The following is a 16,015-nucleotide window of genomic DNA, read 5'->3' on the forward strand; positions in this document are numbered from 1 at the left end:
TCAATGCAGTGTGGTCTGTTGTGCATTCCCTTACGGAAATCAACTATAGGCATAGTATTCCTATTCTACATTTTAGATGAATACTAAATAAATATCCCAACAAATCTATAATTCCCTATAGGAATATTATAGTGATACTACAGAAGACGAAAATACCATGATATGGTCACTCCCTAGTGAGTATCACAGACACTCTAAGTCCTTATCGGAGTATTATAGGAATATTATAGGACTATAGTGATTTGTCGTTAGGGCACCGTCACAGAAATAAAAAAAGAAATGGCTTGACATGAAATTAGATGCAAAAAGCAAGACGACCCATGACTGCAACAGGAGGGCCAGGAGGAATTCTCCTTTACACAGACAGATGAAAGAATAGGCCTATACCTGCCATAACTGGGATGTGGCAGGAGGAGGATGTCGCCCTGGACAGCGACTTGCAAGCTGCTGCAGCATGTGATGATATAGGCTTATGCATGAGTCTAATGGTAAGACCAAGCCATTTCTTCTCTTTTTAAAATTTAGATTCACTTGCACTTTAATAACCCACATTAACGTTATCAACTGGAGTAAAATAGCCTAAATCAGATTCATCTCCATCTATAATGTATTTTCCCCAATACAATCTAACCTTTTTGTTTTGTCTTTGTATTGAGCACACTTATAGGCTACTATGGATATTTATGAGGTTGCTATTTTCCCTGTGACTATAACCACTGTAGTTAATCTCAACAAGATTATACATTACAGTGTCATTTATACTGTATATTCAAACTCAAAATTTCTTCAAAGTGACAGAGATACAATCTATTAGTCAACAACAAAGTTTTTTGCGTTTTTGCTTTGGAGAACGGCAGGTTAATTGTACGTGACTCGTACGACAGGTCTGGACCACTCCTACATTTTGTTCTTACCTAAGAGAAAATTGTAAATACGCTCGTACGAGTGATTTAAGAACGAATCTGTTCGTACGAGTGGTTCTTGCATGAGGCTCATTGTTCGTAATATCTCACAAGGACATTTTTCATAGCACCTCGGCCCAGTTATCAATTCTCATATGTACAAGAGCCATGTATTGTTCCTGCTTCCCTCATCTTGTTCTCCACACCTAGCAGTCGCGGTGCTATGCATCAGATGAAGAGCACTGAGTGTGTGTGTGTGTGTGTGTGTGTGTGTGTGTGTGACACTGAAGGTCATTTGCAGTTCTTCAGTTAGAACAGTTAGAATTCTCATTTGGGTCTGTCCTTTAGTTCTGTGGCTTTGATAACTGAAAAGAGCTGCCTCCAAATAGTTTTTGTTCACTAGCTATGATTGCGTTAAGCAAAATGGAGAAGGGCCTCACACATTAGTCTTTGCCTGGGGCCTCCAAATCACTAAAACCGCCCCTGGAAATATATTCAGTATGTTTCAGCTATTCTGTTTCAGTTATTATTAATATATTTTTCTAAAATCACTAATTAAGTATTAATGCCTCATAATCTCAAGGAAAGAGTTCAAATTCATGACAGTTGAAATTAAATCCTTATAATGTTGGACTGACTAAAACTGTAAGACTCACTGTAACAGTAAACACTGTAAATAAATTATTTTAGTTTCTGTGCAGCTGTTGAGTCAGATCAGTTCCTCTCCAGCTGAGGGAGGTTTTTGTACGACGTTGTATCACTGTGTGAACGGGAAGCTGTTATCCTGCTGACAGTAGTAAACTCCTGTATCTTCAGTCTGGACTCCACTGATGGTCAGAGTGAAGTCAGTCCCAGATCCACTCCCACTAAAACGATCTGAAATCCCAGACTGACGTGTTGTTGCATCATAAATCAGGAGTTTAGGAGCTTCTCCAGGTTTCTGAAGGTACCACTGGAGGTGATAACTAACACCTGAACTGGTTTTACATCTGATAGAGACAGTCTGTCCTGGTTCAACAGACTGAGATTCAGGAGACTGAGTCAGAATGATTTCTGCTAATGAATCTGAAAAATATCAAAACAGAGGAGAAGGGTTATTGAGACAAATACAACTTGGAGAAAGATGATCAATTTCAAAACAGAAGAGTATCATTTCTTTAACATGGAGAATAGATGGAAGAAGGTAAATGCTGGTTGTTTCAGTGTTTCTCCATCATAGCAGAACATCATTCTGGTAAACCTGGTTACATCCTGAAACAAAGTTTTCAGAAGAGAGTCTCACCCTGAACAAGGAGCCCCAGGGTGCCCAGCAGTAGAATCTGTGACATCATCATTGTGCTGGTGGCGTGTCAGTGTCTCTGAAAGGCCTGGACAGCCACTGATCAACACTGGCCTCTTAACGGGTGGAGAGCAGAGAGGCAGGACAGATATGCAAACACACACACACACACACACACACACAGAGTCAGTGAAGTGTAGCTGTCCTGAGCATATCATGGTGTTTCCCCCTCAGTGCTGGGAGCATTGACTATTTAAATGATCCTCATGTACATGAGATTAATAGAAGGTCTTAATAAAGTGTCAGAGCGTTGTCATCCTAGAAGAGACCACTCCCACACTCCCATCAGGATAGAAAAACGATTTACTACACACAGGCTTTTAATGCCATTTGTTTTAATCTTTACCTCTTGTTTTTGCTTGTGTGATTTTTCTATAATCCTGTTTTTAAATAAATCCTGCCACCTTCATCGTTCATCTTTGACTTTTATTCATTGCTTTTTTGACAGTCTTCAGAGGCCAACAGTATCCATGCCAACACACTGTCCCCTGGACCTTTGTTCCGAAGTAAACGCACAGATGTACCCCGTAGTTATTTTAAGTAGGTCTACCCCAAAATGATAAAGGAGTAATGTAGTTTGCCTGTGTGTTGGTAATAAGGTCATTTTGAAATAAAATCACATCAGATATATTAAGTGCTGCAGAAATCATCAGTCCATCTTCCCTGAAAGGTCTAGATTTTTGCTCAGTTTTGTGGTCATACTGTACCCTGAAAAAATAGAATAACTAACTAAATTCCTCCCAAAATTCCCCTTATTCCATAACTTCACATCTTGTTCCCCTGTACCTACATATATGTATTGGTACGTACTGTACTGGTACACCGTTAGTACAAAAGATTACACTGTATGTTGCGGGCTGTAATCTAAAGCGTTACCAATAACTCTTTACTAAAGCATACAAATTTTAATTTTAAAGATAAAATTTGGTAAGCTATGGGACAATATTTTCAGAATAATGACAATGGACAAGCTACACCCATTACTTTGTGGGAAGCTGCTAAAGCCACAATACGTGGGGAAATAATAGCATATGCCATTTTGAAAAAAAAAAGTCACAAAAGTAAAAAATTGAAATAGAAAAACAAGTAGGAAGACTGCAAAACATACATGAAAAAATAGGAGATAAAAATATTTCACAAGACAAACGTATTACGATAGCAGTCCAAAAGCATTAAAGCATTAAAGTTCTTGGCATTTAAGTTAAAAAAAAGAGAAGGAGAGAACTATAATTTCTAAAATGAAGGATGAAAACTCTAAGTACCAATCTGAAAAATCTAAAACAGCAACACGTTCTCTGAAATATTGCCAAAAATCTCTATAAAGGAACAGATAGGAATGATAAGGGACTGAAGTTTCATTTGAATTCTTTAGATTTAACCAAAGTGTCAGAGCACCAAAAGACTGTCAACTAATTTGACATTCATTTATATTTGAAACGTGCGAAGCATTTGGATTTTATGAAAAGTTTATTGCATGGTTAAAAATAATGTATCAACATCCAAAATAAGAATTAGAGTAAACGGGACACTTTCTGAAGTATTTAAACGAACAGGAGGGACAAGACAACTTTGTCACCACAGATATTTGCGATATGTATGGAGTAGGGTTTGGTGTTATTGCATTGCAAATAAAAGTTCTGGGTCAAAGTTGAGTGATAAAGACTCATGTATATATGGAACGTGGCTTATTTATTTTCCAAACCCAAGCAGAATGGTGACAGTGGGTTTTTGTGTTTAAAAACCCTATGCTGAAACTATCATGAAACCTTTTGTAAACATGAGAAATAATCTGCTAGTTATTACATAGTAAACATGAAAATGGTCCAATTTGACCAAAACATCACAGAAAAGTTGAAGGCACAGCTGATATTCAGGAAACATTTTATTTAAAGAAATAAAGCTCTGAAGTGAAGAAGTATAGAAAATAAAAAGAATCATCGTATCACCTTGACATGTTAAGGTGGGAGTATATTCACTGAGAATGTTCACTAGGTTTACAATCTTGTGAACAATTACACAATTATACAATACAATATTACAAGAATAAAACACAATGTTCTACTGATATATCAGCAGCAATCAGCAGCATCAGCAAATCAGGCTTATTGTGCATATGTTGATCAAAATAAGTCATCTGTCAAAATACACAAAACAGCCATCCAACTGGTGATATGGTGATATGCCACAGCCAAGCACTATATGGAGGCAAATCACGGCTCCTCATCCTGTGAGGTTTCTCAGTTGGTCAGAGAGAGATGTTTGGGATACAACGATACAATACAATAATACAACAATACAAAGTGTGTGTGTGTCTGTCTATGTCCTCTTGCGCCTGAAGAGGCCACAGAGCCAAGAGAGACACTTTTTCTTCTTCTTCTTCTCTTTCAGCTCTGTTGTCACTGGAGCAACCTGTCGAGTAAAACAAAATGTCAGATCTTATTTGTACCTGGACGGTTGGTCTGTTCTTCTCTGAGGTAAATTGATATGAAAAGCTAAAGCTGATGTTTCCTTTTGCATTGTTTCTGAGCATCATGTTCATACCATAGCAGTAGGAAATGGCCTGTGTTTCAGGAAAGTTACAGTTTACACAGTACCATGGTTAAGGAGTTTTAGCTTTGCAGTAAAACTGCACTGAATGTAGGAAATATTAGGAACATCTTCCTGATATTGAGTTGAAGCCCCACAATCCACATGTCAGATTGTGCTTGCTATAGATTTAATGAGGGAAATTAATAAGGGATAATGGCTTTTACCTGGATTCACCTCATCAGCGTACTTCATGAAAAGAGCAAGTGTCCCTAATATTTTGTCCATTCAGTGTATGCCTTAGGTTTAACACTAACCATGTGCTGCAGACTGTGACTTTGAGAACATGTTGCTTTGAATGGCGGCTCACCTCCAGCTCTGTGCTCCAGAACTCCTCCCTGCTCTCCTTGCGCTCCTTCTGCAGACGCAGCTCCAGCAGGGTCTGGGCTCTCTCTGTCTCCTCCTCCTCTCGCTGGACTGGGATGTTGACGCTGAACGGGGTTTCATCTCCGCTCTTGGTGCCTTCAGCGAAGCTCACAGAGGGCTTGAGGTGGTTGAGGATCTCTGTGGCTACGAAGCTGCAGGCCAGCAAGGCGAACTGAGGATCCTCCATCAGCCCTTGTCTGCTCAGCCAGACGTTAGGAATGGCCTGACACAGAACGACTTTGAGGGGCCAGGACAGATCCAGGCTCAGTTTGATCTGCGGGAGGAGAAAGTGGGTGAGTTTATACACTGAATTTATACACTGAATGTACAAAATATTGGGGACATCTTCCTGATATTGAGTTGCGTTTTGTTAGTGAAGTGAGTTTGAAGTGAATTCATGTTCCTTTTAAAATTTGATGTTTTTGTTTTAACCCCAAATGAAATCAAAACAAACCTCCTGCTCGGGGTCGGTGAGGCGTTCGAGGTTTCGGAGGAAGACTCTGTTGTGTTGGTACTTGGCCGCATCCTTCTGCAGCAGGAAGTGGATGTGCTGCACCATCTCCTCCTCAAAGGTGCGGTTCTGCGGCCGGTACAGAGTCTCATCTCTGCCTCGGAAAAGTTCCACCAGGATGCATCTGATGGTAGACTCCTGCACCACAGCTATTTCCTGTGTCAGAACATAAGATTTTGGTTGGCTCACCTGAACCCAGTGCAGATGGAGCTTAGGTAGTTAGGGCTTTGTAATCTTTGACCTGGACTAATATAAATTTGTTGGTACTGTTGGCATGTGAGGAGCCAGTAGAAACAGGCCTGTAATTTAAGGGTTCAAGTTTGGGGTCCCAACCTATAGTTTCACAAACACTTTCTTACACACTGTTTTATTTAGCTGAAGTAAACCTACTGTAGTCAGAAGTGGTTGGACAGGAGTAGAGTCACCAGCCCGTGGTTGGGGAGGAGAAGACTGGAGAGATCTGAAGCCATACACAAACCCCTGGTCTCCTCTCCTTCCTGCAGTTCCTTGGACACTGAGTAGAGACCGACTGTCTAGTCCGTCAGTGACAGGCTTGGTCTCTGCAAACAGTTCTGTCTCCGGGAACTGCTTCATGAAGGCAGCCAGGCTGCAGTCGAGGGCCAGAGGGTTCTTGGCTAGCGAGCTGGTCGGCGTCTTCACCTCCTCGTAGTCGTCACCAACAAAGAAAGTGCCGTCCACCCACACCACATCTCTGTTGGACGAGCGGGGCTTGGTGACTCTGCTCCGGTATTCCAGGACGTCCTGGTCAGTGATCCTGCGCAGAGCCTTCTGGAAGACCTTGGTGCGCCGGATCCAAGTTCCATACTGCTGGAACATTTTCTCCCGCAGAGACTCAGGGAGAAGCTGAGAGAACAGCCTGGTCTCCATCTCATCTCTCTCCCTGGGTGCTAAGAGCAGAAAAGAAGGATCAGTCAGGCAGTGTCATAACACTGGGAGCAGAGAACAAGGAGGGGTGAAGCAGTGTCATAGTGGAGAGTATTTCTAAAGTAAAAAAAAATCATGGGACCGACCAGACCTCCATTCCTCCCCACAACGTGAATCTGGTTGTGTCGAGAACACCTATTGCATGAAGTGCAAGGTATTGTGGGATGTATAGCAATAAATGACCATAGCTTCTTCCATTTGATCACCTTGGTTGGAAGCACCTGACAGCTCGGCCTGCCCGCCTGGCTGGTACATAGTCAGGACGGCCTCGATGATGACACGCGGGATTGAGCAGAGGAGAGCAGGGTCTCTCATCGCCAGCAGTTTCTTCACCTACATCAACAGACCAGGCATGTTTGTGAGAGGCAGTCCAGAAAGATTTGGACCAAGGACAATTTTTAGGAGTATTTTGTCAAGATAGGGCGTTAGGGGTTCAACTCCCACTGGGACAATCCATTCTGAAAATGCATGTGCTCACACTATTGCATGAAAAACATATCCAACAAATGGGATGCGATTGTCACTGATATCCAGTTGTACCTGAATAGATGATCCAAAGGTCTTCATGAGGTGGCTCTGGAGCAACACAGCGGCTCTCCTGGTGTTACACCGTGGAGGAGGGAGAGTGGTATCCACGGCAACGCCTGGAACTCTCCGCAGGGTCTCCAGAGTCACAGCACTCATCTGGACAAGGAGAGGAGAGGTGATCACAACGAAGAAGAGAAGAGAAGAACAGAGTTAGATAGTAGTAGTTGTAGTAAGGGTAGTAGTAGCAGTAGCAGCAGCAGTATTAGTAATAGTAGTAATAATAGTAGTATTAGTAGTACACCTACATGGAGGCACAAGGCCAGAAGTTGCTGCTGATCCAGCCGTCTGGTACCAAAGCCGTTCAGTGGGTGGAGCTTCAGCATCAGCTGGATGAGCAGATCCTCCACTAGCTCACTGCTGACAGTGAGTGTAGCAGGGAGAGGGAGGCAGTCTGCTGCCGACAGACTCTGTCAAATCACAAGCTGGTAAGTGTTTGCATTTACTTCATCAGCTTTTATATTAGAACTAACTGACTTCAAAGTCTTTTCAACTTTTCTCCTCAGCTTGCATTTCTCTGATTTCTTTTCATAGTTTTCCTCCCTCTTCTCTGTCTTAGATCATCATTCTAAGATCACAGGAATAGTTTGATAGCCATTGTCAGGACACCATGGCTCTGACCTTTGAACTGTCACTATTGGTTGCTTGTTGGTGATGTAGGAATTTAAGCATATGTTACTGTTGCAAACACTTTAAGTCTTGAAAATGTAAGTGTAAAATGTAAATGTTTACGTGACTACAAACATAGTGCTTCCACTGCAAAACTGTCACTCTGAAAACAATTCTGAATCATTTTTGTCATCATACTTGACAGTTTTATGTTATTCATGTCATGCATTTTAAAATGTGTCAGCCGAACAAAATTTAAATAGAATAAAATAAAAACATATACAAATCTAGACAGGATTAAGTTTAATTGAAAGTAAGTTTAACTCATCTCACTCACCTGTCTGTCTTGGTTGGGTGACAGCTGATCTGGGACCAGCTGGGCTATGTTCAGAGCCACCAGGTGAGCAACATACTGCTGGAGGATGGGTGAAGAGACCAACAGAGCTTTCTCCAGCACGGCTCTGGGCCCTAAAACCTCCTCCAAGCTGCCCAGGACGCACTTGGCCACCTGCAAATATACACCTTAGATATAATATGATGGCAACATATAGGCCTGCTGTTGATCTTACACTGCAATGCATTTTATTTTTGTGTTAACAAGTCATTCAATGTATTTTGACATAATATTTTCAACACATTAAAGGGGATTCCTCCTGCACTTGCAGCATTTGAACATGCCGGCAGTACAGTAGTCACCTGGTAGTGCGCAGTGGGCTGGAGGAGACAGTTGGCCTCCTGCTTCTCCTCCGTCACCTGGACCCAGGGGAAGGAGGGAGAGAGGAGGCGCTGTGTGTCCAGAAGGCCATGGGCCTGCAGACAATCCACAGGCTCAGGGGCACAAGGGCTGATCTGAAGACCAACATGAGACAACTTGAGTTTCAACCATGAAGATTTAATGAAGGGGAAGCATGCATGTACTGTGTAACTCACCAAGGAACGGAGCAAAAACATAAGGTGAGATTTGATCAACATACATGTAATATAAGTCAATAAGTTTAATAGTTGGAGCATAATGTAATAAAATAATTCTGCAGAAGCCTGAACTATAACTACTGGAGCATCTTGTGATTGTCTTTGGATTCAAAGGTTCTCATTTCATATCACATTGAACACACATCCATGATAATGTACCTGAACTGCCAGCTGGGAGATGACTTGTTTGAGGGAGTAGCTGTGGACCAGCTCCGTCCAGGTCTGTATCCTGGGGGTCTGGGCCTCAGCTTTCTCCACCTCAGAGGGACTGTAGTCCATGATCTCGACAAGGCAACCTGAACACCATGGAAAATAACATTCAGCATGGTATGATACAGCATTTATTCAAGTTATTCATTTATAGTACAATATTACTACAGAGAAAGACACCAATAGCTCAGTGAAATGTTTGAGGCCTCAAAGAAATGCAGCAGGAGCCTTGACAGCAGACAGACTCATATTAAAGCCGTAACTCCCCCATGTGAGGCTGATCAGGGCCTTGTTTCCCAAAAGCATTTTAATATTAACCAAGAGCATCTTGCTGCTAGGATGCTTTTGGGATCCTGATCCCAACACATTGCTATCTACACAGAGAATTATCCTATTTCACCTGTTTTTCCCTCTTACAACATCAAATTTAAGTGTTACAAGAGGAAAAAGTGTCAAATTTGAACTTTGCAGTGTAAGTCTAGCCATAGTGATTCATTTGGTGACAATATAACAAACTGTAACATGTAACATTTCACTGACACTTAGGATGCTACAGGTTAAGCAGTGAAATTAGATAAGTGAGTGAAAAAAATCCTACCTTTGCAGGGTCTTGGAGAAGGTGGTTACTGATAAGTAAGTGGTGAATGCACGCTCAAAGCAACAGCAGACAACAAGGTGAAAACACAGTCAATGGCAGTCTTGAAGACGTGGTGTGTACGCAGAGGGAATCCATGTAAACTGACACACGACGCGCATCTTGGACCTGAAACTCTGATTCCATAGATTCTAAACTCCACAACTCTCCATTGTGCCCTGTGACATCACAGTTCAATGTTGAAGAGATGCTGCTAAAATGGAAATGCTCTATTTTTATTGCTCAGTGTATTTATTTTATTTTATTTTATTTCATTTCCTCCATTAAAAACAAAGACACAGACACAGATGACAATGAAGTACATGAGATAACAGTCATACAGCATACCATACATACAAAAACACATGTGCCAAATCCACACCTACACATTATCCTTACACTATGCAATATGAGAACTACTGAGTAAAATAAGAGTGCCCACCCTGTAATAAAGTGACCTAATGCCTTACAAAGGCCCTTCATTTACCTGACTTCCAATGCTCCCATTAAAAATCAGCTAGCCTGCACATTCAGGTGACAAACAGTCTCTGTGTAGGTGCCATATGGAGGTGTGAGGTTGGACAGCTAATGCTCTGGTACCTCTTCCTAGAAGGAAGGGGTTTAAAGAAAGAAGTGGCAGGGTGTGAAGGGTTGGTGGACAGTTTCTCCCTGTGAATACAGGTGGCATATGGAGCTCACAGCCAGTGATCTTAGATGATGTGCTTGTAACTCTCTCCAGCTGCTTCCTCTCTTGAGCTGTTGTATTGACATACCATGTCTCAGTGACAGCCCTGTAGAAGTGAACCATAGCTTCCAGGGTCACAGCAAATTGACTGAGCTGACGCAGGAAGAAAAGTCTGTGATGGGCCTTGCTGATTATAAGGCTGGTGTTGGCCTCCTGCTTCAGTGTGTGGGAGTTGGCAGTCCCAAGAAACTTCATGCTTTTAGGATTATATGCGTGCACAAGAGAGAATGAAGAAATACAAGGAACAAACTATCTTTTATTATTATTTATTAAGTATTTATTTCTGCTCAAAACCTTCTGGAAGAGATTTATATAGATTTCCTGCACATAGTTATCTCCTCAAACTTTCTTTTTTTATTTTTAATATTGATTTAATTATTTTTTCACCTCACCTCTCCTCTCCTCCACTTCTTTTAGCTCCTTTGTAAATAGGCCATATACATATATATATATATATATATATATATATATATATATATAAATAAATATATATATATATATAAATTCTTTATAAATTCAAGTTCAATTATGAGAGCACACCACGGTTTGGTGGGAAAATGTTTTGTTTTGCTAATTCTGTTCTATTTAGGGGCCGACAGCAGCTCCGCTTTACCAAGAATCTTGGGGGTTTTTTTCAATTCAGACCTTAACTTTGATAAACAGATCAACTCAGTAGTCAGATCCAGCTTCCTGCAGCTAAGAACCATTTCCAAAGTCAAGTCCTTCCTTTCTTTTCACGACCTGGAAATAGTTATACATGCATTCATTTCCTGTCGCCTCGACTATTGTAACTCCTTGTATTTTGGTATCAGTCAGTCTTCCCTGTCCCGCCTGTTTTGTTTTGTTTTCTTTCTTTATCCCTATACTCTTTAATCTATTGAATGGTTTATATTGTTTTGTTTTTTCTAAACTTTTTTGGGGGTTTTATTACACTATATTGTACTATGATTGTCATTAAGGGAGACACTCCACAAGCCCCTTGGGGTTTCTTTGGTCTTCCTTGCACATGCGCTTTATGATGTTGGTGTACATTATGGATATTTTGTTTGAACTACTCTTTTGTGCTAAATAAATAAATAAAAAAATAAAAAAAACGCTGCCTCAAGGCTTCTCACCGGCACCAAGAGAGACCACATTTCCCCTGTTCTGGTGTCCCTTCATTGGCCCCCTGTTCAATTGATTTCAAGATTCTATTACTTGTTTTTAAGGCCCTCACTGGTCTCACCCCGTCTCATATCTCCGATCTCCTACACCCCCAAGCAGTGTTCATTTCTTAGACGAATAATTTTCATCATAGTTTTCGTCAACGACATTTTTTCGCTGACGAAAACGAGACAATAACTAAATAAAAAATAATTGATGACAAAAACTATGACGAAATGTATTGACATTTGAGATGAAAATGTTATGGAGAGACGAGTTGGGAAGAGATCCAAACAGAAGTAGTCTCTCTGTCTCTCTCTCTCTCACTCTCTCTCTCTCTCTCGCTCACTCGCTCTCTCAGCAGACCCGTCTGCCTCCCATTACAGACGTGGGCGTGGGGGATATTTTTTTTTTCCATGCCAAGAAGACGACCGGCTGAATTCCCGAAAAGAAGAACTCAGTTATTAACATTATTCGGAATACAGCTGGGTTTCCAAGATTAGCAGATTAGCATATAGGTGCTAGTCAGTATCCACTGAGTGGACTGATAACGTTAATATTAACTTTTTAACTCTGAATCTTTGCTCCCTCAATGCAGATTAATATTGAATAAAGTGTTCAGAAATGTCTTTGCCACACCAGCGTTTGGGAGAAAAGAAGAACAGTCATATGGATAAATGTAGAGCAATCTGTGTATAGGCTATATACAGAAAATGACTTGGAAATCCAAGAGAAACGTTTAGATAATGTGTTACACTTCAACTGCCCCTGTTAGTTTTCATCGACTAAATCTACTGTAGATTTAGTCGACTAAAATCTTATAATATTTGGTCGATTAAAACTAAAACAATTCAGATGACTAAAATACGCCTAAAACTAAATGGCATTTTAGTCAAAAGACTATGACTAAAACTAAATATAAATTTGCTGTCAAAATTAACACTGCCCCCAAGTTTCCAGCAGGTCTCTCAGGTCCACTGACCTAAAGCTTTTAGCTGTTCCATGGTCTAGCTATTGGCACCTTAAAACCCATCTCTTTTCTGTAGCTTTTGATTCCGTATGATCTTTATTTTCATCATTGTTATTTTTATTTTTATTTTATTTGTGTTTTGTATATAATGGAACAGCTCCTTGGTCGACGATTATTGTTTTTAAGTGTGCTTTATAAATAAAATGAACTTGAACTTGAACTTCATTTGGGGGAACTTTCAGGTTGTTGAGGTGGGAGGTCGGCTGTTTTAAGTTCAGAAGGCAAACTGGAAGTGACACTATGAACAACATCATAATTTCTCACTAAACAAGTCGTGTGTATGTGTCAGTTTGTGTGTGTGTGTGTGTGTGTGTGTGTGTGTGTGTGTGTGTGTGTGTATACAGTGTGTGTTCGGTGTGTGTGTGTGTGTGTGTGTGTGTCCTCAGTGAACTGTATCAGTCCCTGCAGTAGCTTCCAGCTGCAGCAGTCAGTTCAGTCTCTGTTCAGTGTGACTGAGGGAGGTTTTTGTACGACGCTTTATCACTGTGTGAACACATACTGACTGTTGATATAGTGGAAACTCTGACAGTAGTAAACTGCTGCATCTTCAGTCTGGACTCCACTGATGGTCAGAGTGAAGTCAGTCCCTGATCCACTGCCTGTAAAACGATCTGGAATCCCTGATGCTCGAGAACTAGCTGAGTGAATGAGCAGTTTAGGAGTTTCTCCATCTCTCTGTTGGTACCAGGCTAAATAGTGGTAGCTGCTCCAAACATAAACCTTGGGACTGGTTCGACAGCTGATGGTGACCGAGCCTCCCAGAGCAGAGCTCACTGCTCCAGGCTGAGTCACTGTGATCTGGCCTCTGGACTCTGAGGATACAGAGACAGAAACATAAACCACCGTCATGGTTTTCTCCGCTTCATTTCAGAGGGACGGATGTTCATAGAGGAGAGGAGTTTGATTCTCTGGACTTTACCTGTGAAGCAGCAGCAGAGGAGAGTCCAGATGAGGATGGAGATCAAAGTCATGTTTTGATGAGGAGGATTTCTGTGGCTTCTGTTGTCATGAAGGACAGCTGTCAGTCATCCAGTGTTCAACTCTCAGGACTATAAACTCTCCCAGAGCACTGGAGCATGGTGCTGCTGATGCAAAGTGGCTCTCTATGGAAATGCTCTGACTGACTCCAACAGGGACTTGGATTACTGTGATGATGCTGTTTCTAAATGGATCAATCAAGTTACCAAACTCTTGATTAACAATGTATCAGTGCTCATTTTTTATGTAGAATTGGCTGAAAAAAATATCTTTTGTCTTGTTTTAGTTTACAGGTAGAGAAATCAATATCACTGCCAGATAATTATGTCAAAACAAAATATAAGCCTAAATTGATAAATGTTTGAAATCTGTGGCATAGTTTGATAGGTTTTTTCTACTTAATATGTCAGCTAGCATGATTTTACAAACTGAGAGTGATTTTTGTGAGTTTGTTGTTCTCAAAGTGAGAGAGCCGTGTCTCTCTAGAGTGAGAGGTTTTTGTACGGCGGCTCAATGAGTTTGTATCACTGTGGTACACTTTTGGTGGAGGAACCAGACTGGATGTTAACTGTAAGTACCTTTGATTTCTCCATGAGCTCAGATTCAATATTCATTTTATTTTCATTCAATAAATGTAACCCTTTCTTGAAGATATTGCTGTTTAGATTTGGAATTTAATATTATTTCAGTGATCACTAAGCTCTTCATGTCTCCTAATATAAACTAAAACTACACCAATGAAAAACTGTTTAGTTGCACTGAAAATTATTTTTGTCTGTTTGTATGTCATTTAATTTTTCCTAAAAAACGGATTTGGTTAATGTAGACAATATTCAGATTTTTGAAGTTTGAAGTTTTCTATTGACAAAGACTTCCTCTTTAAGACTGTCTGAAAGAAAATGTTATTGAAATTTTTAAATGTAGAGCCTTATTGTTGCAGAAAAAATCTCTTATGTTCTGCGAAGCGTTTATTAAGTATATTATTTGTTTTACTCAATCATTTTATCAGTCTAATGATTTTAATGACATCCTTTTAACAGTCTAATGATTTTAATGACATGCCACGTCTTCATCAGCATCAATGAATATCATATAATATCAATATAGAATTTCAATCACATACTGTAGTACAAGGAGTAATGAGGTGAGTTGGCAAAACTATTTCTGTAACTGCCTTTTTCAGTCATGAAGCCTGTTTGTTGCCCTGGTTCATTAGTGAAACCTGCGTAAATGAGTAGAGCAAACACACACCATGTCTTACAACTTACTGGTTTCAGCAAAGAGTTCTGGAAGATACAAAGTAAAAAGACTCACACTCTTGCTCCAGTGCATAATTTGTAATGATCAAACACTGACATTTCAGTTTGATATTTAAAATGTATGCATTTGAGCAAGAGTGTGTGGTTTTCATCTTCACTAGTGAAACCTGTCTGTTGCCATGGTTCAGTAATGATGCCTGTCTGTTTTCATAGTTCCTGAGCTCAGAGAGGGAAGTGAAACATTGAAGATCAGTTTCATCCAATCTCTCCTACTACTGAGTCTTCTGAGAAAAATGCTCAGAACTAGCAGCCTCCCCTCCTCTCCATTTTCTTCATGTGCCTCGAGTGCCTGCAATCCACAGGATGTACTTTATTTTCACTTGCATGCACTTGTTTTATTCTCTCTCTCTCTGACTCTCTCTCTCTCTCTCTCTCTCTCTCTCTCTCTCCAACCTCCTGTCTGTCTCCTCCAGTGGGTCGAGTCGTCCCCACCCTGACGGTGCTGCCCCCCTCCAGCGTGGAGCTGCAGCAGGGGAAGGCCACGCTCATGTGCCTGGCCAACAAGGGCTTCCCCTCAGACTGGAGGCTGGCCTGGAAGGTGGACGGCAGCAGCAGCAGCAGCAGCAGCTGGGAGGAGAGCAGGAGCCCCGGGGTGCTGGAGAAGGACGGCCACTACAGCTGGAGCAGCACCCTGAGGCTCCCTGCAGACCAGTGGGGGAAGGTGGGCTCTGTGACCTGCGAGGCCACCCAGGGCTCCCAGTCTCCGCTCTCGGAGACACTGAGGAGAGACCAGTGTTCCCAGTCCTGACCTGACTCACTGGGACTTCTGCTACTGGTTTCACTCTGCTACTGCTCTCTCTCTCTCTCTCTCTCTCTCTCTCTCTCTCTCTCTCTCTCTCTCTCTCTCTCTTTCTGTCTCTCTCATTACATCTTTAAATAGTGATGTTTTCTTGCTCGCTGTAATGCCAATATTCTCTATATATTAAGACAATAAAGTTGTTTTGACCAAATCAGTTGTGTTTCCATGGATATTATTATGAAAATAACAGATGTCTTATGATGCTGTCTTAACTGAACTAACTTGACTGAACTCGTCTCAGGGTAAAGTGACTATAGGATTTTATAAAAATTTTATAAAATTGATTTGAGAAGAAATGATGGGAATATGTAATGCATTGTCACACATTCATAAATTCAGTGA

At 41.1% G+C, this 16,015-nt stretch overlaps 2 gene segments (V, D, J or C); one reads left to right on the forward strand and one right to left on the reverse strand.

Annotated features, from left to right (window-relative positions):
• Positions 1-13,057: 13,057 nt before the first annotated feature.
• LOC139648119 (Ig kappa chain V region 2717-like) lies at positions 13,058-13,426 on the reverse strand. The segment is given in 1 exon segment: positions 13,058-13,426. A coding segment is annotated over 1 exon segment (369 nt).
• Positions 13,427-13,886: 460 nt separating this feature from the next.
• LOC139648137 (Ig kappa-b4 chain C region-like) lies at positions 13,887-15,662 on the forward strand. The segment is given in 2 exon segments: positions 13,887-14,125; positions 15,288-15,662. A coding segment is annotated over 1 exon segment (261 nt).
• The last annotated feature ends 353 nt before the right edge of the window (positions 15,663-16,015 follow it).

The sequence above is a fragment of the Centroberyx affinis genome, unplaced genomic scaffold (assembly GCF_046629955.1).
Source record: "Centroberyx affinis isolate AG114_WGS23_722 - 3 ecotype Tasmania unplaced genomic scaffold, CSIRO-AGI_Caff_v1 ptg001162l_1, whole genome shotgun sequence".
In the NCBI taxonomy this organism is placed as follows: Eukaryota; Metazoa; Chordata; class Actinopteri; order Beryciformes; family Berycidae; genus Centroberyx; species Centroberyx affinis.